The 26,037-nt window shown below is 46.1% G+C and overlaps 2 protein-coding genes across 3 annotated transcripts in view; one reads left to right on the top strand and one right to left on the bottom strand.

The window, feature by feature from the left end:
• The first annotated feature begins 3,551 nt into the window (after window positions 1–3,551).
• TIMM22 (translocase of inner mitochondrial membrane 22) lies at window positions 3,552–8,684 on the top strand. The gene is made up of 4 exons (XM_078611865.1): window positions 3,552–3,843; window positions 4,946–5,142; window positions 6,047–6,119; window positions 7,421–8,684. The coding sequence occupies exons 1-4, from the start codon at window positions 3,594–3,596 to the stop codon at window positions 7,495–7,497; spliced, it is 597 nt and encodes a 198-aa protein (XP_078467991.1). The 5' UTR covers window positions 3,552–3,593; the 3' UTR covers window positions 7,498–8,684.
• A 1,106-nt stretch (window positions 8,685–9,790) lies between these two features.
• Window positions 9,791–26,037, bottom strand: part of LOC144730968 (breakpoint cluster region protein-like) — a 126,689-nt gene continuing 110,442 nt past the window's right edge. For both annotated transcript variants that reach the window (XM_078611863.1, XM_078611864.1), the window contains 4 exons: window positions 25,280–25,414; window positions 24,634–24,739; window positions 23,063–23,216; window positions 9,791–17,301 (listed from right to left, as the gene is read on the bottom strand). In XM_078611863.1, coding sequence (XP_078467989.1) covers window positions 17,221–17,301; window positions 23,063–23,216; window positions 24,634–24,739; window positions 25,280–25,414 — 476 coding nt within the window. In that variant the 3' untranslated portion in view covers window positions 9,791–17,220. The remainder of the gene's footprint in view (window positions 17,302–23,062; window positions 23,217–24,633; window positions 24,740–25,279; window positions 25,415–26,037) is intronic.

The raw sequence follows: 26,037 nt of genomic DNA, 5'->3' as shown, positions 1-26,037 counted from the left end.
GTAATTCAACTCACACCGTTACACAATTTCAGTAAAATAAATTTAGTAGCTTCCAATATTGCTAGGCAGCATCGTAAACAACAATTCATCATAAACGATGAGCATGAGGGTTTGTGGTGGTGGTAGTGGTCGTGGTGGTGGCTGCGTGTGCACAGTGTAGCGTTGTCTCTTGTTCAATCCACACAGCTCGAGTTTTATTTGACTACATTTTATTGGTCGATATTTATTCGCACATTTCATGTCTTTTGTTTAGTGTGTATGTTGTGCGGGTTTCCATGGGCACCTGCAGAAGCTGTTGTATTTAGACGCAACTCTATATATAAATTATGTTATTGTTCCAAGTGACAAGAGCGGTAAGTGGAAAAGTGTTCCAAGTCATTTCGGAGAGAAGCATCGTGGGAATAAGTCAGAAGGAACTAAATATTTTACTTTTATTTATTTTGATGCTGTTTTTCGTATGTTGTCATTTTGAAACCGAGGTCTTGCTTAATAAAAAAATATTTGTGTAGTCTCAAAGTGTTCTCAAGTGGCATAAATAAAAAAAACATGATGTAAAAATGGAACAACAATAAAATGTAGATCATATGAATGACGAACACCAGAAAGTTTTTGCACCATTTTTTTTATTAAAAAAAGACTAATCACCATGACGACGTGTCTATCATCTGCTGGATGAAGGCTTCCCATAATCACATCATAACGAAACGTTGATTATTGTTAAATAAAATATCAATGTATTTTTTAAAGATGTAAAATATAACCCATCTAAATGAGGTACGTAATTTAACATTTTTTTACGTTTTGGTCGAATCCGTTAAGCTTTATTTAATTTAATGTAACTTCTATTTACTAACATAAAAAATGTTTAGGAAGCTATATTGTATAAATACATATTAAAAGTGAAACTTTAATCCCATTAATTACCAGGAATATGTATGCTTACTTTGGCATGTTCCCTCATTTCACTGCGATGCCACCTTGTTAACGCAATCGTTAAATCGTTTTTAAAAATAGTTAAAGCAATGTCGAAACTGAACTCTTAGTAAACCTTGTTAATTAGGCAGTGTTAATCGTGGTTGTAGTGTCTTGGTTGTCATTATACCTAGAGGAATACCTTCCATAGGAAGGTGGAATTCCCACAAATGGCTTGTTTTGGAATTGGAGACACAGACTTTTGACTTGGAACCATGCCACGTTTTAGAGACACATAAACCACCTCAGCACACCCACATGCTGTTGAGAATCGACTCAGCTGCCAAAGAATCGCATTACTCGATTGTCATAAGACGTAATCGGATTGCTAATGCACCACACATGTCCTTATACAGTACTCCAAATGTTGGCAGTTTTTTACAAACATTACAAACGATCAAATACCCGAGAACGTGGTGATAAATTATGGGCTGTTGCCTTTATAACTACCATCCACAAAATCTTAGACATTCCACAGCACAAATGCATTGTACAGAGAGAAAAAAAAACTCATGGCCCTTATTCCATATTAATGCACCAAACACTTTCGCTAAGGAATGGAATTCCTTAACGAAACGTATTTTGGTTATTCTCCCATCTAATTCATAATATCAGCACATCTGATTATCACGGTTGGCTTCGTACGGTGTGAAAGAAGTTCAACATACTGTACATATATTTAATGCAAAGCTGTCGATTTTCTTTTATACTTGAACTTGCATTTGATATACTGTATACAGGAAATATCTCCTTGTTTGTTGACATGTTCTTATAGTCAACCTATTCTGTTTAATGTTTCTGTATAGCTTAGTTTTGTCATTTGTGCTGTGACCGATCTGGGAGCCAGAGCCAATTTTCCCTGCAGGGAATATTTTACTTCTATTTAATATTGCTTTATGTTTGTGCAATATTTTCCATTCCTCTTGAGATACAATGTTTTTTTCGGATTGCTATTTTACTTCATTGCTGGCGAGATGTTAAACACTTTGCCTGATATACAGGAGGTCGTGGGTTCGACCCCGAACCTGACGCCTGTATATTTGGAGTTTGCATGTTCTCCCCGTGATTGCGTGGAGTTTTCTCTGGTTTTTCCATCCACATTTAAAAACATGCGTTTAGAGTTTTTTGGTTGCTATAAATTGCCACATGATAAGCTACTTCGTTGTGCTATCATTTGTGGCCAAGTCGCTTCTGAAAAAAGCTATACTGTATAGCTCAGTGGGCCTTACCTGGTAAAATTAAAAGTTTAGTTTTGTTACTTTATTTGTTTTGCTGGTGTAATTTGGGTGACCCAGGTCACTCTCGTGAATGAGGCTATCCTGGTCTCTTGACCTATTACCTGGTTAAACAAAATAAACTTCAAACTTGAGCCAGACAACCCAACAGCATTTAACTGGCGAGTTCCTGCTGATGAGACTCAGATAACTCAAAACCGGTCCTGAGTTTTCCTGCTTCAACAAATGCTGCTCGTTTGTCAATCCACTGCTGGATGCGGGCCTGTCCATTCTCATCAGGCCCCATGGTGGAAAGTGCAGTCTCCAACTCTTATCTTATCCACCACCTCTATGTTACGAAGAAGGACCATTGTCCAAAATGTCGCTTATTATATACAGTAATTTAGTATTTTAAGGTCACAGTGTCATTCACAAATGCGTTGAGTATGTTCTTGTTTTATTAAAACTAGCAACGTGCATGTTATTTGGATGTGACCGTCAGCTCTCTCCCTCCCTCCAGCCAGCAAACCTTTATTTTTTCACATAGTGTGATTTGATTTTAGCATTAGGAGCTGTAGTCACAACAGTTACATGAATCTGAATATCATACCAGAACTCATACAAACCACGATTAACAAACATATATTAAAAATATTTTTGTTCAAAATGCTATTTTACTTCACTGTTGGCAAGATGTTAAATGCCTCGCCTGGTATGCAAGAGGTCGTGGGTTCGATCCAGACCCTGACGCCTGTGTATATATATTAATATATAATTATATTTTATTATTACGTTGGTAGTACACTACTAACAAAAATATTGTTGTTAAAACGAACAGCACCTGTCAACCCTTTATAAATTAGAATAAAATCAACGATTATACTATGTATGCATACCGGTCATCCCGTTATCAGTGCCCTACCTTAATCAGACCTTATTGGTCACCCCGTGCCCTTATAAATCTCAATGATCATCCTATAAAGTCCAATCCACATGAGAGAAAGACACATTTTTAGTTTTTTTTCGGAATTCAATCGGCTGCATGCCGCGTGGACCTTAAAACTAAATTTCCTTGTGCAAGAATACGGGTAAACCGTATGGGTTGACAGGTATGTGTATAGTAGTGTAGTGTATAGTGTAGTGTACAGTAGTGTGATGTATAGTAGTGTAGTTTATAGTGGTGTATTGTAACAAACAGACGAATTTTTGGTTTTGCCCGTATTGAAACGGCTGCACGCCGTGTGAACCTAAAAACGAAATTCCCCCGCACAAAAATAGGAGGTATAATAAAAAAAAACCCGATGGAGGTTTAACAAGCACATGCGTTCCTATCCACTCAGCGTGCCGCGGTGACCTTTGACTTCGAGTAGGGGGAGGGGCTGTGGTGGAGGTTGTTACCCTGCCAACATGGCGGCGCCCATGAAGAGCGGCGTGGGTAGCGGCGTCCCCGCCGCGACTGGCGTAGCGGAGGCCGGCGAGGACTACGTGCAGTACAGCCTCCTGCTGCGACACCTCGTCGGCGACAAGCGGCAGCCCAGGGAGATATCCCCCACGGTGTACGGCGGCTTCCCCGCGGCGTCCAAGAGCGAGCAGCAGAAGATGATCGAGGCGGCGATGGAGAGCTGCACTTTCAAGGCCGCGCTCGCTTGCGTTGCAGGTGTGCAGGGGGAGGGTGGAGGAGGCTCGTGAAGGACGCTGCTGCCTCCAGCAGCAACAACGGATGGCAGAGGAGCGACGCTCACAACAACGAGCGGAGCGCCGGGCGGATAAAGTGCAGCAATATGGCACAGTGGGGGGGGGGGGGGGTTACAGCTGGTGGTGCATCTAGCGGTCATCTCAGTCAGACAACCCACGGCAATTGCTAGGTCTGTCCCGTGACCAGTCAGCCTTCGACACTTCACATGGCAATAGGTTTTTACCCTTTCAACTGGTACAAAAACTGACACCTTTATACAAGGGATCATGTTTGCAATAACCACAACACAAGCAGTCAAAATGCAAACAAAAAGAAACAACTCTGATAATGATATGCACTGCATATTGTTTCTTTTTGTTTGCATTTTGACTGCTTGTGTTGTGGTTATTGCAAACATGATCCCTTGTATAAAGGTGTCAGTTTTTGTACCAGTTAAAAGGGTAAAAACCTATTACTATATTTTGCCACTGGTAAAGGAGGTCTCATCGTGTACTTCACATGGCCTCAAAGTGCACCCAGCCTGGCACAGGCGCCGTCACCGTCACTAAGTGGCGAATGGCATTGGTGTTGGGTATTGGTGGGGTGGTGGTAGGTGAGGACGCTCAGGTCGCCTCCTTGCAGGTACAATAACGTCCCATGTAATGAATACCGTATCTGAAGAATGGCATGTGTTGCAAATGCATTGTTTTGAGTGGTGTGTTCGTGCGTTATTGACGTAAATCGTACCACCGATTAGCACGGTAGACTACGTACGGTGCGAAATAAGTTATACAGTACATCATGCCCATAGACTAACACTGCCCATAGACTCAACACTGCCCATTTATTCAACATTGACCCCATAGACACAACACTGCACCTCCGATTAGCACGGCCGGCTATGTACGGTGCGAATGAAGTTAAACATACACAGTGAACGAGGGGGGCAGGGGATGAGAGACTAAAGTGACACTAGCCAAGGGGACAACGTTTGAGGGAGAGGGACAAAGGGCGACAAGTTGACGGGGAGGCCTAGGACTAACTCAGACTTGTTTCTTCAGTGCGCTCGTCTTTTCTGCTGCAGGCTTTGTGCTCGGCGGAGCGTTTGGAATCTTCACAGCAGGAATTGACTCGAACGTGGGCATCGACCCGAAGGACCCAATGCGCACACCCACGGCCCGCGAGGTGCTGAAGGACATGGGCCAGCGCAGTGCGTCCTACGCAAAGAACTTTGCGATCATTGGAGCGATGTTTTCCTGCAGCGAGTGTGTTATCGAGTCGGTGAGTAGTAGATTCTTTAAAAAAAGATATATTTTAAGGTCGCATTACATTTATTGAATCGAATACGGAATTCATCTTTTCCACGATACAACCGAGCCCAGCCAGAGCTGTGCAGAGCCAGACTGACGTCGGTAAGGAGGCTCCAGGTTCTTGTTTTTCCACTGCAGAAGCCGTGCCGTGACACTGAAATGCAATTAATTAGTCGAGTCGCATGTAGACGACGCGGTGACGCCGTGTCCCCGGATTGTACTGGCTGATGTCACTCGCAACGAGCGCATCATTAGCCGCAACCCTGGCCCTGTTTGACCCTGAGCCAGATTAAAATGTCACGTGAGGTTAGCGTATCATGGTCTGGTACCGCCTCGGCACGTCAGATATCTAGTGGAAAACCACCCGTACCATGGGGCCCGCCTGGCTAAGCTCGGACATGGCAGGAAAAAAGGGCTTTAAGATTCTATGATTTTCAAATTGTATTTGTTGTTTATAATGGGTTCACTTTATCCTTGTGAACATTTAAGGTGCCACATTCATGATAATATATATAAAGAAATATATACTGCCGTGGATGTGGTGAATCATTAAATACCTTTTGAGTGGTTGCACATAAACCAAAACACGGAATTTCAACTCCAATTATGTGGATAGGTGAAGCAAAGTAGAATTTTAACTTTAAGAACCCTCTGGATGGAATGTAACAACAATTATCCACATGTTAATTCAGGGACACCTGCATGTTATATTAGGGGGGGAAGCTCACATCAAGATGTTTTATCTTTGCTGTATCGAGGCTTTTGTGACACAAGAGTAAGGTATTTAAAGGCATATTATACTGCTTCGGCGATGAAAAGCAGATGTGGAGGATTTAAAGGCTGATTTGAATTCACTGGTGCCTTTTGTTTCTCAGTATCGGGGAGTGTCTGACTGGAAGAACAGCACGCTCAGTGGATGCGCCACAGGAGGAATCATCGGATTTCGGGGTGAGACGCAGCCGAGGGCTTTCAATTTAAACAAAATCGTGTTTTGGTGCAAAATTGTCACCGTCATTATAATCATCATCGTCAGCCTTATCGTCAGCCTTGGTCAATACACTGCTGGATGTTCTCTCCGAGTTGCGATGTAATAGTCGATATTTTGTTGGACATTTTTTGAGAGTCAGGTAGAGTTGCAGCCCTGCAATTTGCTTACTCATGCCACTGCTGGCAGAAGGGTCTCCGCTAAGGAGAACTCTAGTCTTTCTTGAGGGTACTTGGTCTACTGTTCCACATTTACCAGGCCTGTTGGAAGTGATGGACGTACTCACACCTTACCCCACCACACACGATCTGTCAATCAACTATCTGGTGTACCCATTTATGCTGGTTGGACAGCAGCAGGAGTTTTGAGAGTAATGAATCAAATTACTCGTAATCATACTATCACACACTGTACACTACTCGTTCTGAAATAAATCCTGAACTTTACAATTATTTTAGGGCCACCTTGCCGCTAAAAGTGACTAAACAGTAACATTCGTGCCAAGCATAAGCTGCACCGTGAGCCTGGATAATGTTAAGTGTGCATGCTGAGCACTCCATTCTCATACCTTAATAGGCAACAGATGATTGCAGCCTATTTTCCATTTTCTGCCCCTTTGGGACTCCCCGGCCCCTCTCCAGCTACATTACATTCCTTGGCATGGTGATGAAGTCTGTGGCAGTGGCAGCCATATATGGTTACCTTCGCACGCGCACCACTCGGTGCGATGGAACTTGCCGTTTTTATATATATATATTTTAATCCCATTAAAGCGGCAATTTGACGGGTGTTCTAAATGAAGTCGGGTTTTGTCAAAGGCTAAAACTGCGTGGGCATCAAATATTTTCTGTTTGGATTATAGTAATAGTGCTTAATTGGGTTGAGGTAAAAGGGGCAGCCATCCAATTGCTTGCTCGTGTCACTGCTGGAGGGAATGCTCAAATGCCCCCTCCTAGATGTTGTCTTGGCCTGCTCTTCCACGTTGAGACAGGCATGTTGGAAGAAGTCAGAGCGCCCACACTCTACCACACCAGCACGCAACCTGCCGATCGACTGACTAATCGTGTCGAAACCGTTTATTTATAGCGGCTGGGTGGACAGAACCGATGGGATGGATTTAAGAAACTTGCCCCATTGTTTCAACTACCGCGTCGGCAGATCGGACCGAACCGGCGACCTCTGACTTTTCAAGTCCAGCGTGCTGACCGTTACACCGCGGCAACATCCCAGATTAATGTACCCCTTACCCTTTCTTGTTTTTCAGCTGGCCTGAAGGCAGGCGTACTGGGCTGCGCAGGATTCGCTGCTTTTTCGACAGCGATCGATTATTACCTCCGCTGAGCACCGCGAGAGGCCCGCGGTTGAATGTGTCGCGTATGTACATGTATGGCCCTTTCTCAATCCACTGCTGGATGAGGGCCTCCCCCACACTGTGCGGGCCATGGGGGTTGACCATAATGGTTTGTGACCAGTGCGGGTTGGTAAAGGTGGGGAACATTGACGTTGGAGCATAGAATAGAGTACAACAGCAGATGTTACTGCACTGCCCTATTGCTGACAATGTAGCTTCGCAGCAGCCTTTAACACCTGTTTTATGCATGGCAGTTGCCCATCCAAGCACTGTCCAGGATTGTTGCGGCTTAGCTTTCTAAATCTGGCACATTCCGGGTGGTTTGTTCATAGGTGTATTGCTTAAATCTTAAATATATATAACTTATGGATTACAAGATTACGTTTTCTGATAATTTAAGTATATTATGTTTCTGGTTTTAACAAAATTAGTTTAAAGAAACCATTTTACATTCAATTATTTTGCATGTATTTTGAAAAGTAACAACCCCTGAACAGTTACACGCGCGTTTATTTGTGCAAGTGTTCCCGTTTATGCTTTTCGCAAAAGTACCACTATAATGTTCAGTTGCTATTTAAGAACGAAAAAAAATCCAAATATTCGTCAAAAACACTGCCTGAAAGAAGAAATGTAATGAAATAACAGGCGGCGATTTTGGAAATCGTCCATTTTTTGTTGGAGAGAGGTGACCAGGCCAGAGAGACCGAGTGAATAATAGTTCGAATTTTCTATCGGAGCCTCGTGATGTGTAGTGTAGTCTCCCAATGATTCATTCCATGCCCCTGGCCTCTGCCATTGACCACATAACTCATTATACAATTCTTCAAAATTATGGCGGTGTTATTGATGAATGTCTTGTGTTTTCTGTTATTTGTGTTTTTGCACCACTGCCATCGCAGCATCACGTGTTTTAGGCTTGAAATGGCGTGCGGGTTCCCTTGCACGCCAGCTTTTGGGCATAACTTCACCGCCAGCGGTGACAGTGTTTATGAAAGCAACTGTGATTTGTCTTCATGTCATTTGAAAGGTTATACATCTTAGCAAAGCCAGCAGAGAACAAACTGTGCAGTCAATGTTTATCACAGGCATGTATTGTTAAATGTATATATGGATGTATATAAGTATGACACACAACCCTATTGGAAAGTGACAAATTTAATAAAGCTCTTCCAACCGATAGAATCTGTGAGTTATTTTCCCAGTTGAGAAGCCATTAAGTCTGCAGGAGGCAAGAGTAATGCAAGTATTTTATGAAGGTAACATGAGTCAAGTGATGCATCAGTATTATTTACCTAAGAGAGCCTCACTGAATCTCAAGACTCTTTTTCAGTGAGGGTGCTACACTGGAACATTTTGCCAATTCTCATACTGCGAGGTGTTTGGTGTGTGGAAGAAAACCAGAGTACTGTACCCATAAAACATCCATGCATCGTATGAAGGGTTAACAAAGCTCCACACGGATAGATTCAAGAATCCATCCTGTACTGCGATCTGGCCATTTCACAGCCCAAGCCTTCAATAACCTAGTATTACCTGACATTCTCTGGGATGTTTGGCCAAATCCATTACCAGGTACATATTTGTACTTGTCTGTACCCCCATGTATGGGGAGCAGTAGTTGTGGTTAGCGTACTGCTACAAATTCAGCGACCCGGGTTCGCTTCTCGCTCACGGCCACCACCAATGACTTCCTGAACCGGTCCAAGGCCTCCCCGTGGTCAATTCGGCCTCAAATGAGTACCTGGTGCAGTGCGTAAACATTGTCACTCGGGAGATGGAGGCCCGGCGTCGTGCTAACCACCCACCCCCTCGTATGTCGTGCTGGCCTTCATAGGTAATCGCCGGCAGCACTTGCCCCAACAGTCTGTTCGGGCTACACGGGAGGTGTTTGTATTTTTTTCTATGGCCACCATGCACAGGTCCCTGTGACAGTCATCATTGGCACCTTTGGGCCACACCTCAGCAGCCCCAAGCGCGATAACCCCTGGTCGTTGTAACCCATCCAGGTTCAAACGAGTCCGAATCCTGCTTCGTTTACGATAGGCTGACGTGATTGGGCACGTTTATGGCGATTTGTGTGTTTATATTTTTGTGAGTCATTCTCCAAAACACCCAAGTTTCCATTGCAATGGTACCATGACAAAGAAATCCCAAGCATGGCCTTCTGGGTTAGGCCACCTGTTGTGCAGCGTCGCGAAAGGTTGAAGGAATACAATGAAAATATATCCTCAACTTGGATGAAAAGTGGCTGTGCAAAACCCATGCGCTAAAATGACAAAAGGAAACTTGAAAACAGCAGTTTATTTATACTCATCATGTACAAAACAAAATATTTTTTAAACGCAGATGCAACATTTTACAACCATGAGCAATTGTGAGTTCAACTTTCAAACAGCAAGACCACCTACGTAGGCTACGGACACGTTTCAATGGGCTGCGGTCTAATTGTTGGCGATAGGAGGCGTCGGAGACAAAAAAAACAGATGTTTGTCTGGTGTGACAGTTTCCGAGTACAAAAATAAAGTTGGTCTATGTCAAAAAGAAATTAAGTCGGCGATTACATTGGTAAATCCCTGTACAAACCCAACGGGATGGGTTAAGGTAGCGCGATACATGGAACTTGAGAGCCACAAGCTTTATAAGCAAGCATCGGCAGAGGACAGCTGCTGCCTTGGGCCTCTGTCACTTTATGGGGATAAGACCTCCCTGGTCAGTGTGAGGAGACAGTTTGGCACTGCCTAAGGGTGACGAGAAATTAGTGCCGCGTTGGTGGCTTGCCAATGGAGCAGAGGTCGCAACCGGGTACCCGATACCCGGCTACCCGTACTCGGCCGGGTACGGGTAGGCCGTGAGTCACTGGTGAGTAACCGTTTGTCACTTATTTCCCAACGTCTTGTCTCTTCTCACAATTCAAGTTCCTAGAATCAACCCACCCGCGCCTGAAACATGGCTTCATCCCAGAGGTCGCAATCAGGTACCCGATACCCGTACCCTACCCGTACCCGGCCGGGTACGGGTAAGGAATCAAAACCCGTTTGCGACCTCTGCAATGGAGTCGATTCATTAACTGAAAAGTGTGATTGCATTTGTTGTGGTCGGTTAAATATATCCTGCCTCGTGAAAGCAGGAAACCCCCTGCAAGCCACGCCCATTGGGGGCGTGGCTGAGAATGCCGATGACATCACTATCCCTCTCACTTGATACAGCTATCGTGCTGTGACTGTTCCACCTGAAGACGGAAGCTTGTGTTGCCTCCGAAACGTCGTGATTTTTATTTTATTTTCATTTTACTTTTATTAATTAAATTTTTTTATCTACGTGACTTTACCGAAAAAACCTAAGAATATGAATATCACTATCCCCGCCTATCACTTCACGCCCAGCGGCTCAAGTAACAGTGGCGAGACATTTCTTTTTCCAAACCATATTTGTGTTATACCGATTAGTTGGGTAATCGATGTGGTAATCGCTAGAGTCATCGATTACTCATAGCATAGGAGAGGACATCTCAGCAATAGACACATTCTAACACTTTATGTGCCTGATGGGGGGGCTTGATCAAGAGCCCCTGGGCACAATGCGAGTCGACTGATCGTGACACTCTTAACAACGAGAGCCACAACGAGAGCCCTACACACAAACAGATCCGCAAAATGTACAAGCTGAACATCATAGAGAATGGTTATTGTTTTTGTTTGCTTCGATTTAAAGCCACAATATACTGTAGTACAATATTTTAATGCACGCGAAATTAGGTGCGTTTTGTGTCCACTAGATGGCGCTAAAGGTTCATCAGAGAGCCGTTTGGTGAGATTCAGGGTGAGATCACCACTTTCACGAACGTTTGAACGAATCCTCGACTGGATCGTAGATTAGACCTTACGCCCAGTGTTGTTGTGTGTACCGCAAAATCACTGAATTGGAAACACGTGGGGGCATCAGGGTTTAAAGAGCACCGTCTACACGTGTAACTAAATAAATGCAACGTTTTAGTCCATCGGTCTATTGGCTTTGCGGGCGATAGTTTGTGTGCAGTGTTCTTGCCAATAACATCTGGTAGTTACAATGATTTAACTGATCGGCATGCGTTTCAGAGGCCTGACTGCTATCGACATTAGAGAATGTTTGCCATCTAAAATCGCTTTACACAAATGCTGCTGGCTCAATAGGCTGATGGGTTAAAATAAATATAATTTATACTTGGAGATACAATGGGGCTCTTGCTTCGTGTACCTTATATGCAAATCAACCCCGACGGACATTTTTGCTGCAGCTCACATTTTCCGAAATGACCAAGAGGTGGCACTGCAAGCCTATCATGCACCACGCGAGAATGGTTTTTAAAAAAATTAACCCGTAAAAACAAAGTTTTTCACTATAAATCCTTTATATGCGTGGCGGCTAGAGTCCTCTCGTCCTCTGGCTTGAGATGGCTGTCACCTATGGGTCAGATGATTGCCTGCCACCATTAAGCAATTGGTAATTAAATATAATTTATTTTTTCCTAAAAAGTGTAAAATTTAGGAAAATTTTTTTCACGAAAATAAATTGTCACGCACAACGAGTCTGTGTGCAAAATGTCAGCTCGATTGGATCACGGGAAGTGGGTTAAAAAACGACCGAAAGATTTGCACGGTCGTAAGCGTGCAAGCAAGCAAGTGAACTTAATATAAAGGATTTAAAAAAATTAAATGGTCCAGATTGGAGGCGTTGACGATACATTATTTCTTCGAAGCCAAAATATTCACTGTTTGCATGAGGTCGGCGCTAAAAGAAGAATTTGTCGATTAACAAATTGCACCGATGCAATCGCGGCTCACCTGTTACTAGTGGACTCTGAAAACTCACGGCCACGCGCGTTAATTTACGTGCGATAAAAACCGATGATTTTTAAATCAAATGTTGCCGCAATGGGCTCTCACAAGCCCCAAAGGTTAAAACCCAAATCCACTCTTGAATCGAATGGCGACCATCGGAGCAGCGCAGGTTACGCCGAATCATTGAAGGTTCAATTAACCCCAGCCAAGTTGACGAGGATGATAATTCAGACAATCTCTTCCTAAGTATTTCGCCATGACTTCTTGTGTGCAAATAAAAAATGCTCACTTTCTCTCCAGGATGTGGGGCTTCTCAAACTCCAATGCTCAAGCCCCCACCACAGTGAGCGGACGAGCGGCAGATATTATTAATAGTGGCCGAAATCAAAAGGTGACACGTTCCAATGGATAGGCAAAAAAGAGGCTGAGCACACCCAAACTAGATACGACACTAATCCCAAACCCCAATTAACTAAGTCAACCATCCCGCTGGTACTGGTGACTTGCTGTGTCGTGATACTGCTGCGGGTTGGACAGGCGGGGTAGCGCGTCCACTACGGACACGTTTCCAGAGCCCTCCCGCCTCTCTTTGAGGGCCATTTGGCCAACTCACCCATACTGGCCATAAGTCTTGGAAGAGGTGGGAGTTAGCCATAATTTACCCCACCACACGTGACCCTCTGACTGAAAAAACACCATTCCCTTCCTATAGACAGGTACCGCGATGTAAAAATGTATTCAGTAAGTTTCTGCAAAGGGTAAAATTAGTACCCTATATTCCGGTAACATACACTCAACATCAATGCCGCTTTGAAAAACAGTCGTATACGCCAGCCCAAGTATATAATTCTGTAATGGTAGGTTTTTACCCTTTTAACTGGTACAAAACTGACACCTTTATTCAAGGCATCATGTTTGCAATGACCACAACACAAGTAGTCAATAAAGCAAACAAAAAGAAGCAACTCTGATAAGGATAATAATATGCACTATCCTTATCAGAGTTGCTTCTTTTTGTTTGCTTTATTGACTACTTGTGTTGTGGTCATTGCAAACATGATGCCTTGAATAAAGGTGTCAGTTTTGTACCAGTTAAAAGGGTAAAAACCTACCATTATATTTTGCCACTAGTAAAAGAGATCTCATAGTATATCATTCTGTTTTCGTAAGAGGTGCTAAATCACTGCAAAAATAACTAATATATATATTTTTAACCAAGCATGTACTTTACCATAACCTACCTATACCTACGCAACCTACTACGCCACAAATAAATGTGTAGGAAGTATTTAAACGTATTCCAGATAGACCAGTACAAAACATACTTCACGTCTGGATAAGTTGTACCGATCTTGCAACGTCCTGAAGTTGTGTTTATTAAACGCCGAGCGACGGTGGACATCCGGCAACGGTAAAGCAATGTGTTTATGTAAAAATAAAGGAATTGTCACAACATATTATTTTACATTGAGTCATGCCCAAAAAAGAAATTAGCACCAGTCCCTATACATCATTGCGGTGTAAAAGCTGTCCGTATAATCCTCTTTGAATGCAGCAGATTTAGTGCGGATACGTAAAACCTTTTCAATTGCAGGATTAATGAGAGGTTTGGCATGGTCGGCAGTGGCTGGAGAGACATGCTTTTTGGCCTTTGCCAATCAATGCCCAACGCAAAAATGCCGCTTACCCATCTAACATTGCCTGGGTACGCTCTCCGTACCTGGTTTCATCATGGTTCAAGGAGGGTGCTTAATACACGATGTTGTACAAAGATCCCCATCACAGACTTTTGGGGCAAGTGCTGTTCGCGAGCACACACACACACACACAGACACAAATGGACACACGCGCGCACACAGACAGACAGAGACGCACAGCAGTTCACATCGAGTGCCTTCCTTGGGGGAGGCCTGTTCATAAAAACATTGTGCTATATACAGGCAAGAAGAGTATTCGAACATTTTGAATGCAGAAAAAAATATTTCAAACAAAATAATATTGACGACAAACACGAAACAGAGAAAAAAAAAGGACTGCGTTTTTGCACGCAGCATCTCAAGAGTACGAGACACAACAGCTTGCCGAAAGTGTCTAAATATTATATGTGCTGAATAAAAAATGTGAACTCAGCGGTTTGTATTCGAAAAATAAACGATCACTTGTAGAAGTGGCTTAACGTGTGCAGGGCATGGAGAAGAGAGAGTTGAACTTACAAAATTATGATTACATTGTCAATGGATACCTTTCAGAAACTACAGATTTAATCTACATACGGCAGACAACAAAAAATAGGCGTTCATTACGAATAACCAAGTACATCATAGCTATATATTTAAGTCCCCCCCCCCCCCCGTCTTACACAAAACATTGTACAATAATTTAAAAATTCAAAACAAGACAACAACAAAAACCCAACAATAATGTGACCCCTTCAAACGCCATGAAAGAAAAACAAATCAGTAGAATATTCAATCACCGTTTGGTCCCCCGGATCGTTTTGCAAAGCTGGTTTGGCATAGATTTTGTACAAACCCCCCCCCCCCCCGCCCCCACCGTTATCAGAGCCCGGCCCACCCTTCTCCAATGGGCACAAGTGGGCCACAGAGCAAATCTCAGGTGAGCCACGTGAAGGAGCAGCCGCTGGAAAAGCAGCCAGCCCAACATTACAAACAGTGTAACACACATATATTACTGCACTCTATGCGTGCAGTCTTTGTACGTTTTCAATACAAATGTGCCATGCTTGGCGCCGAGCTGGTTAAAGCGCCCAGCGGTGTGCTCCAGGCGTTCATCGCCCCCCCCCCCCCAATCTCCCTCATCGGTGGCGTCGTGCGTGCGTGCGTGCGTCCGCCGCTACCGTGGGCTCATCGGTCAACACGATTCCAAGACGCTCGACCGCTGCATCATCCGACGCTCGTTCGCGTTGGCGCTCGCGATCTCGGGAGGTCCCCCCCCTGGACACGAGTTTCAGCGGTAAATAGCCCGTCGCTCGACCCGTGCTCCCCCTAGGGTTGCCACCTGCCCTGGTTTTCCCAGGATTGTTCTATTTTTTTAAAGATAGTTAGCTGGGTGTCTTCGGAAATCTCTAAGTCTTCCCGGGAATTGAAAGCCCCGGTTTTCGTCAGCTGCGTTACTGATGCACCCCTCTCGACAATGCATCTACATGAAGTAACTTCGTCCGCTGCAGTTGTTGTGAGATATTCTTCATCCCGTGACGTGTCCCGGTTTTTGTGAAACCATCAAAAGTGGCAACCCTAGCTGTTGGTGTATCGTGAAGCGTCTCCGTCGGTTGATGCGGCAGCTCTACCAAAACGCAAAACCAAGCAACGCGTTTATCCCAGCTTAGCGCCTGCCTTTCTCTGTGACTAGACGCGTGTCGGCAGGGGGAAGGCTCCGTCTTGTACCCGTGGTGACGGTTAGCCACGCTGGCAGAAGGGCCTCTACCGAAGTGAGCTCTAGGGCACCTCCTCCCCCCCCATAGGGTATTTGGCCGACTCTTCTACTATGCTGGACAAACTTGCCAGAGATGGGGAGTTCCCACATTTTACCCCACCACACACCCACACAAGCTTAAATGGACATCACATTGAACGCGACGAGGCTGCACCCTGAGATGCCCCCCGTCTGAAAGCCTGATGGTGTCGTTTGTCGTCAGTCTAAACCGATTAGAATGTGATGCGCCTCACGACGTCTTGCACTGATATGATAAAAGCTATTGACGGAAACCCTGCCACGTGTTTTCACAACGTCTAATTAGTCCATTACAATCAGGGGACGATTGAACTGCATCATCACGCTTACTGCAGGATTACCGTAGCAGTTCATTGACTAGAGATGTAATCACTGTGCTCATTATATCAATCGTGCTTGCTCTTTACATTCTTTTGACGCAACTAAATCTTTCTTGTCGATTTACAGTCTCAAGTTGAACGTTGGCCCGTGGTCCCTTTCTGGTGAGCTTGAGGGGGAAGAGATCGGTAACTGAGACGAACACGTGGGTGTCTGGACAACGCAGCGAAGCCATTTGATTCGCAGGACGGACTAAGCGTGGAGATGAAGATCCCAAGACAAGTCGACCGTCGGATTGGGAATGACACATGATGATGACGACAAGGATGAAAATCTCTCAACAGCGAATAGACAAACTGAAATCAAAATTCACGCTTTCGAGTTTGTCCATCCGGTCATGTGCTCCTGTTCCTGCGAATAACCATTGGGGGTCAGAGAGGGGACACCGCTGTACCATGTACGGTTCAGTCGCTAATGCCGCGCGGATGCCTATGGATGTCCACCGTAACCACCAGGGTGTGTATTCTGCACTCGGCAGACACGGGGCGATTTGTCATCGTCGTGATTCTTAACATCTCGTCGGCTTTGTGCACACGCGTGCACACGCACGCACGCACACAGGGTTGGAAGCACTGGGCGTGGGCAAGTGCCTCCTTACCATTAATCCACTGACGCATTTTGGTTTTGCACAAATTCAAATAAAAATACTTAATAGCAACGCCTGCAGATCCACCGAGACTTATATAGAGACCCTTGTTCCAGCAGAGGGACGGATGGAGAGACAGGCCAAATGGGCTAAGCTGCACGATTCCCACCTCAGCCAAACTTGCAGCTGGCTTGTTTTATAACAAAAAAAAAACACGCAAAACAAAACGTCCACTTGCACGGAGGTGTCCGAGAGACCCGCGGCAACGATCGATCGCTCTACGCTACGGTCGGGCCAACCCTGCAGGTGGAGGAATGCGAACGCTGGCTTTGGCAAAAAGGACGACGGGCACCAGCGCTGCTGGGGAGGGGAGCTGTTGCCGAGCGCAGCGCCGATGACGATCGGGGCAATGGAGGAGCGCGTGGAGGAGAAGAGTGGGAGGGGGCGCGGGCCGACCCGCTCTAGATCAGCAGGCGACTCTGTCGCTTGCTCTCGGACGGCTGAATGGACTCCATCTGCAGGAAGTAGAGGAGGACCTGCACCTGCAGACAGACACGACGCGCGACGCCATCGCATTGAACATCACCAACGCTGTGTCGGCGCGCAAGACGACACAATTCACAATACGATTTGGATCTGTGTGTTACGCAACGTGAGAGATAGCGAAGGGGTTGGGAAGGTATGCATCTATCATGCAGTGGATACATCGTGGATGATGATGATGTATTTAATGAGAATCATTGTAACTAGGCTGCTAATTATTGACCCTCCATCTCCCGGTGATTTAATTAATTGTCACGATTCCAGGTAGCAAGACTTCTTTTGTTCGTCTGATTTTTATAGCCTTTGTATTGTTGCTTATTTTACGTGTCTCATGTGTTCAGTTATTTTTGTGGTTTTCCCACCTGATGATGATTGCTTGTGTTGCAATCGAAGCGTCGTGATTTAATTTATTTTATTTTCTACCTACGTGACTTTACCGAAAGAACCAAAAAGCATGGATCCCTGCAGTCACGAAAACCTCAAATCTAGATTATTTTTGCTCCATTAGAAATTACATATGGTTTGTACAATTCGTTAAGTAAATCACCGTCAACCACATGATTAAATTCAGTATCACACGTATAATAATCTATTTCAAAGAGCGATTCAATGCATAGTTACATGCCTAATTGTACACTTAAACACAAATAATGATTTGAACGAATCAATTGAGACGGACAATGTAAACGAGACAGACAAGAATTCATTTCCCGACTCGAATCAAGACCCCAAATCCTGACAATTCATCAAATCGCAGCAAGGGGCACGATTGTTCCATGCCGAACAAACCTATCTTCTGCGCCGAATCAAATTAAATTTCCATGCAACCTCGCTCAGTTCATCCTTCATATAAATCATCTCAATTGTGTCGTGAATGACTTCCGAGAAAAGCATCGTCTCGGATTTGCCACTGCGCACGAACAAACGAAGGCACGCGCGCACGAACGTCAAGTTCACTTTCGTGCGAGGGTAGATCCAGCCCCACGTGGCGTTCGTTACGTGGCCTGTTTGTGATTACGCTGCGGTCGCCCACCGCCGAGTATTTGGAAGGCGCGCAGCCTACGCTCGGGCTTACTCAAATATTTATCCTGCGGGGTCTTCCAAGCGGAGTCTGGTTTGCGTTTTGTCGGCACGGAACTGCATACGATTGGAAATATATAAAGACGTTCTATTTCTATCTTTGGGATTATTCAAAGCTCGCCGGCTTGTACAGACAGCACCGTAGCCTTGGAGCACGCGTTCAAACGTTCGGATAGCAGCGTCGTCGCTCGGCGAAATTTGCGCGATTAATCGTAACAGCGTCGAGAATGCGTGCGCACTCCAGTGAGGCGCAAATGCCAAACTCTTTTTTTGAGCGCGACGGGAACATTTTGTTCAGATACCGTTCAATTTGATTGTTATGAAGATAACAAAAATAAATCGCTTTAGGTAAGCCCGAGTTGCTCAGCGGTCAGAGTGCCGAGCCTGCAACGTCGAGAGGTTCTGGGTTCGAAGCCGCCCAACGGTGATGAATGAGTGTGACGAGTTGATGGTGTCAGCCGAGGCACCAAGAAACAACCATGTAAAAAAACTAAAAACCTATCATCTAAGCTCTGGTTTGAAACTTTATTTAGTCAAATTCCAGCTCTGACAATTATATATATGCACTGGTTTCACTAACATGCGACAATCTCCTATCAAAGTGCGTGGGAAAATGTGACCCTGCTGTAGAAAAGCCAAAAAAAGGCCACTTGAAGGATTGTTCTGGGAGAAGTTATGTGAGAAGTATATTCTGCAGCTGTTAGCCAACACACAAGGGGGGCTTTGCTCTGTGAGATTTCCAAACGGATTCTTCATCTTGTGACAGTGGTGCGGATCGTAAAACGGAAATAAATTCGGAAGAGAGCAAAATAAGTAAAAACGTGCAAAATGTAATGAAAAAAATATTCCCTATGTACATGTAGACAAGCCTCACTTGGTATTAGTATTTTTTCAGGAGCGTGCTCCTACATTGGCATGTTGGCCAATTCCATTAATGAGTGTTTGGCTGCATATGAGAGGAAACCAGAGCATCCGGAGAAAAACCCACCAAGTATATAAACCGGCTAACACTCAAAAGCTCCGCACAGATGAATTAATAAAATCGACCGCTATACTGTAACCTCCTAGCCACCCCACAGCCTAAACCCACAACACCTGGCATTCGCATGCAGTCTCCCATTCGAGTATAAATCGTTGCTTAGCTTCAGAGATCTGACGAGATCGGGCGCGATTCCGGCCGACTCGGTCATGGATAGTTTACGGGAGCGTTCAAGTCCACACAGAGTGTATACTGGACACACTGGCGAAGGGCGGCGGGTACATGGTTTGCGGAACACAAGTTCAACACAGGTACGGAGTGTGCCCAGCCCTGCGAGATCGCTAAGCCCGGCGCCTAGCGCCAGAGGTCACAACCGGGTACCCGATACCCGTACCCTACCCGATACCCGGCTACCCGTACCCAGCCGGGTACGGGTACGGGTACCCGTTTGCGACCCTGGTGCGGCCGGGTACGGGTACGGGTAGGCCGTGAGTCACTGGTGAGTAACCGTTTGTCACTCATTTCGGGTAGGGTACGGGTAGGGAACGGGTACCCGTACCCGGCCGGGTACGGGTACGGGTACCCATTTGCGACCCTGGTGCGGCCGAATCAAAACCCGTTTGCGACCTCTGCCTAGCGCACACTTGTCTGCCTGGCGGGGTGGGTGGGGGGGGAGATGGGGGTGGGCGGAACGGGGCGGAAACTCGGGACTTCCTGGGAACTCTGCTCAGAACATTCTCCCATGAATCCACTTCACTCCCTCGGCTGCTCAAGTCCCTCCGCTTTGCGGCACTCCGTGACGCTCCGCGCGCGCCTGCGAAATGTTCCGTTCTCGGCGCACGATGCTCACAGGCGGTGGCGCATGCGGAGGGCTTCAATTCAGCCGGGTGTGTTTGTAAAACTATTAACAAAAATATATTTTACCAGGTAAGGCCGACTGAGCTCCTTTTCAGAAGCAACCTGGCCACAAATGATAGCTCAACAAAGCGGGTGAAAATGTATAGCGGCCAAATGCTCTAAACGCATGTTGATTGTAAATGTGGAGGGAAAAACCGGAGGACCCGAAGAAAAATCCACATCACCACGGGGAGAACATTCAAACTCCAAATATACAGGCGTCAGGGTCAGGATCGAACCCACGGACCTCCTGTATACCAGGCAAGGTAGTTAACATCTCGCCACTGTGGGCTTCTTTCGCACCTTAGTAGCCAACCGTGCTAATCGGGAGGTCTGGGTGGGGGGGGGTGGACAATAAACTAAACACCAAAATCAGTTCTCAAGAAATGCGTTTTAAAACTAAATTTAAAAGTGCATAGCTCTAGTGGCTTCCGGGTTGGCACCTGTCACACACGTAAGTAATGTTTGCCACGTCGGAGGTACAAATAAAACTCGAGTACTTCACTGAAAGAAGAATCTCACAACAACAGAAGAGGTGAGAACTTCACGAAAACACATTTTCTTGAGTCATGTATTATCATGCAACTGAAAAAAACTGAAATTATTATGTCCTGGCAAAACATTAAAATTTCCCTCTATATCATGGGACCTCCTTTGCCAGTACCAAAATATGAGAAAAGGTTTTCCACTTTTTTCCGGCAACAAAACAGGTGTTAAGTTGTTAAAACGCCAAACTGAAACTTTTTACAAGGAATCATGTCTGCATTAACCACAATACTTGTAGTCAGAATGCAAACAAAAACGTACTCTGATAATATAGTGCATTGTCTTTGAAACTAAAAGGCCTTTAAGCGTCCTCTGGTCTAACACCGTTTTGAGACTAGGCTCAAAAGAAAGCTGTCTCTGGTGTGGACCAATCAGTTTCAAAGACAATGCATAGATTATCAGAGTACAATTTTTTTGCATTCTGACCACAAGCATTGTGGTTAATGCAGACATGATTCCTTGTAAAAGGTTTCAGTTTGGTGTTTTAACATCTTAACACCTGTTTTGTTGCCAGAAAAAAGTGGAAAAACCTATTCTCATTTCCCTCTATAGTTAACCAAGAAAGAGTATGATTCTGATAAAAACCAGGCCGATTTCAACCCTAGGCACACCACATCGAGTATGGTTGTAAAATAATAAATCAAGATTCTGGCGACCAGTTATCTACCAACTTACTCCCAGTGCACCAAGCCACGGCGAACGTCTTCGCATTCCTAAGCGAGAGCACGCCCAAGGGTTGCATGCGTGCGTGATTAAACAAGAAAGTGCGCACTGAAGGCAACTCTCTGCCGCATTGGAAGGCCTCCCTGGAAATCTAGACAGCCTCTGAGTGATTGCATCTCGTTGCTATAAAATGTCTTATTTTGTTTCCACCCAACACCCCCCACCCACCAAACCAGCAAGTGCCCATTTCCTGCCCTGCTATTTTGTTTTTGCTTTTAGACCAATTATAGGGAAACAACTGACGAAGTCTACGTGCGTCAGGGCTAGAGACGAATGGTCCTGCCACCCTGATTGCTGCGTCTCCCAGGGCAAGCGGCGGTAAAGGATGTAACGAGGTGGGGAGGGGGAGGGGCGGAGGTCCAGTGAGACCCCCACCTCCTCACACGTCCCCCCACCCACCACCTCGCTGAGGCCTGTCCAAAGAAAAAAAACACAGCCCAAGCAGCCCCTGGGCAGCAGGAGAACATCTTACCAACTCCCTCGTTTAACATTCATTTAATAAAATGGAGAAACTGGATACTGCCGAATAATATAATTGCAGTGCGGCTTACGGACAACTTTTAGAAAGATGATTTTTTTTTTCCAAAATAAAAAAACTGACGCTACTGAGATGAAAATTTTCAGACTTGTGCAGTACACACGTGCCGGGCGGTGGTAGCGGCCTGTTATCCAGCACTGGAAGAATGTGGGCCTGTATGTATTCGGCTGACATGTGGGAAAATAGTCATGGGAATTAAAAATTTCACCTGGCTTCTACTAATATTATTAAAAGGTTCATAGCAGAGGTATTTGGATTAGATAGCGTAAACATAAATGTGTTGTTAAACCCGCCACCACCCGACACAGCTAAATCGTAATTGGCACGTTTCGTTTACGTGACAAAGCTTACTAATTGGCTCTGTGGGTGGTGGCGGTTTTAACGACACATTTACAATTACGCGATCTAACCCAAAAACCTCTATTATGGATCATATTGGTTGTGAAAGCCAACATGTTATTTTAAAAGGTGACTATCAATAATAATGCCAATCATTTACCAAATGAAGCTAGAGTTGAAAATCTTATTTTCACAAGGGTTCTTTCTGCCTTTGAGATGTTGGCCAACACAATTGAGTGTTTGGCTTCACGTGGATGGAAACTGGAGGAAATGAAGGGTCATCCTGGGAAATCTGTCGGTCTTTCTGGGACATTGAAAGTCCTGATTTTTGTGTAACAATATACCACTTGAGACAACGCGTCTAAATGTAGGTCTCCCCTCAGCTGTTATTGTCAGATATTCTTCTTCCCATAATACGTCTCAATTTTTGTTTGTGCCTCAGGAGGTGGCAACCCTGACCCCTGACACATATAACACCTGGCAAGCCTTGCTGTGGTTACCCCCCAAAAATCGATCCAGGCTCAAACCTTGTCTGAAGAGATCGGGTACATTCCACGCGAATCGGTCATCGGCCTTCATCGCGCGTTTATCTGTCAACGGCGACCGCCGTCACATCACCGGTGCCCCCCCCCCCCTCGTGGTATGCGGGGAAGCGAACCTGAGCCATGACCTCCAACGACCAGCTGTCCACGCTCACGATGGCAGCCGGGGAGCTCTTGGAGTCCTTCTCGGAGGGCCGCAGCAGGGTCGGGCCGAACACCGTGGCCAGGTTGTGCAGCGTCATCTTGTTCGCCGAGTCGTGCTCCGCGACCCTGCGTTGCGCACACCGGATCGGCGTTAGTGTCGCGAGCGCCCGGCCGTTCGCCACCGCCGCCGCCGCCGCTTCTACTGCTTCCCCGACGGTGAGTGGACCCGGCGTGCGCAACGAAGCGTGTCGGCACGCCAGTGACGTTGGTTGTTTTCCAACCAAGTTGTCAAGTCGAAGTCGAGCCATCTGTCGTTCTCAGGTTGAATATTCGGTTCCTTGAGAAGTTCCGAGCGCGTGGAGCGAAACGTCAGACAAGGGTGCTGTGGCGCTTTACTAAGGTAGACCTGGGTGATATGGCACTTCCCTAAAGGAGACCTGAGTGTTGTGACACTTCACTAAGGGAGACCTGGGTATTGTAACACTTCACTAAAGGGAGACCTGGGTATTGTAACACTTCACTAAAGGGAGACCTGGGTGATGTGGCACTTCGCTGAAGGGAGACCTGGCCTGGGTGTTGTGACACTTCACTAAAGGAGACCTGGGTGTTGTAACACTTCACTAAGGGAGACCTGGGTGTTGTGACACTTCACTGAAGGGAGACCTGGGTGTTGTAACACTTCACTAAAGGGAGACCTGGGTGTTGTGACACTTCACTAAAGGAGACCTGGGTGTTGTGACACTTCACTAAGGGAGACCTGGGTGTTGTGACACTTCACTGAAGGGAGACCTGGGTGTTGTGACACTTCACTGAAGGGAGACCTGGGTGTTGTAACACTTCACTAAAGGGAGACCTGGGTGTTGTGACACTTCACTGAAGGGAGACCTGGGTGTTGTAACACTTCACTAAAGGGAGACCTGCGTGTTGTAACACTTCACTAAAGGGAGACCTGGGTGTTGTGACACTTCACTAAAGGAGACCTGGGTGTTGTAACACTTCACTAAAGGGAGACCTGGGTGATGTGGCACTTCGCTGAAGGGAGACCTGGCCTGGGTGTTGTGACACTTCACTAAAGGAGACCTGGGTGTTGTAACACTTCACTAAGGGATACCTGGGTGTTGTGACACTTCACTGAAGGGAGACCTGGGTGTTGTAACACTTCACTAAAGAGAGACCTGGGTGTTGTGACACTTCACTAAAGGAGACCTGGGTGTTGTGACACTTCACTAAGGGAGACCTGGGTGTTGTGACACTTCACTGAAGGGAGACCTGGGTGTTGTGACACTTCACTGAAGGGAGACCTGGGTGTTGTAACACTTCACTAAAGGGAGACCTGGATGTTGTGACACTTCACTGAAGGGAGACCTGGGTGATGTGACACTTCACTAAGGGAGACCTGGGTGATGTGACACTTCACTAAGGGAGACCTGGGTGATGTGACACTTCACTAAGGGAGACCTGGGTCATGTGACACTTCACTAAAGGAGACATGGGTGTTGTGACACTTCACTGAAGGGAGACCTGGGTGATTGTGGTGCCTCACCTGCGCAGGTGGCCCAGCAGGAACATGAAGGTGGTGTAGTTCGGCTCAGGCAGGGACTGCATCACATTGAGCATGCAGTTCTCCTTGGCCACGGGGTCCGAGAGCGCTGCCACGTGACACAAAGACAAAGGCCCCCCCATGTAGCCCTTACCGGACTGTTGGCACAATTGCTGGATGGGTGGCCAACACCACGCGCCGCTGCTTTTGTCTCCCCCAGTGCAGATTTGTATACACTGCATCAGGTACTCGTTTAAAGCCGGGTTAACCTGGGGGGAGGCCCAGGACCGGTTTAGATCTGGTGTCACCGTTGTTGGCTGTAAGCGGGAATATTACTCCGGGTTGGTCGCACAGCGCGCTGACCGTGACACCACGATCGCTCCCCACCATGTGACACACACACACACAGCAGTTCAGTCCAGCGGCACGTGCATACGCCCAAAAAGTTCTCCGGGCAAGACTTCGGGTCATTGAGTAATCAATCGGCACTCGAATTTTGACACTAGGTTAGCATTGGGTACTTTCATGGTGGTAGAATGCAACGTTGCTTTCGAGCGAAGAGTCATTTTGATGAATTGCTGCACCACTACGCCTGCTAGCGGAGGGTGGTGATGGGGGGGGGGGGGCGGCTTGCATCTCCGTAACTTACCAATGGCCTCCACGAAGCTGCGGTACTTCTCGTCGGTGAGCAGCGGCTCGGGCAGCTCCCGGAAGTACAGCTTGAGCACGCCCGCGATGGCGTTCACGTCCATTTCGCTCAGCATCACCAGCACGTCCTTGTGGTCTGCAGTCGGGGCAGAGGCGACGCGCACGGACCACGGAGAGTCAGAGTATTGGTGGTAGTAATAAAAACCTGCCCATCGCTCTGACTGCCAAATAGGGAGAACGGATCGAATCCGGCGACCTGTGGATTTCTCACCATTACACTGTAACTCTGTGAAAAATAACTTTATAGCTCATCGGATTCCTCCAGTATAAATAAAGATTCTGATTCTGATTACACCGCGCCAGCCTCCCAACCTTCCTAATATTATTTATTCGTGCAATACTCATGCATAACGAAAGAAGTTCAACATCCATACATCGTAAATTACTCTGGATGGCTACTATAAGAAGAACGGAGTCCTGTAAACAATTGGCAGATCACCAGCATTGGTTTAAGCAAGCCTAACCCTGTTGGCAGGTGACCCAATGTCTAAAACGGCCCAGAGATTGCTTGAATTAAACCAACGCTGCTGAAAAATGTAACTCTCAGAAGGCCGGTTGACGCTATGTGTAAAAATATGTTAGAATTTTTGTACGTGGAAGAAAATATATGGGTAGGAGGCGTATTGCATGCTTATTGAGTCCCACGGTTCGTTAGAGACCAGGAGACACACGAACTCGAAGCCGTGGAGGGTGGCGGTG

Source organism: Lampetra planeri, chromosome 37 (genome assembly GCF_965212315.1).
Source record: "Lampetra planeri chromosome 37, kcLamPlan1.2.h2, whole genome shotgun sequence".
Taxonomy (NCBI): domain Eukaryota; kingdom Metazoa; phylum Chordata; class Hyperoartia; order Petromyzontiformes; family Petromyzontidae; genus Lampetra; species Lampetra planeri.
Note: the sequence above shows the minus strand (reverse complement) of the source record. Positions and strands in the feature narration are given on the sequence as shown.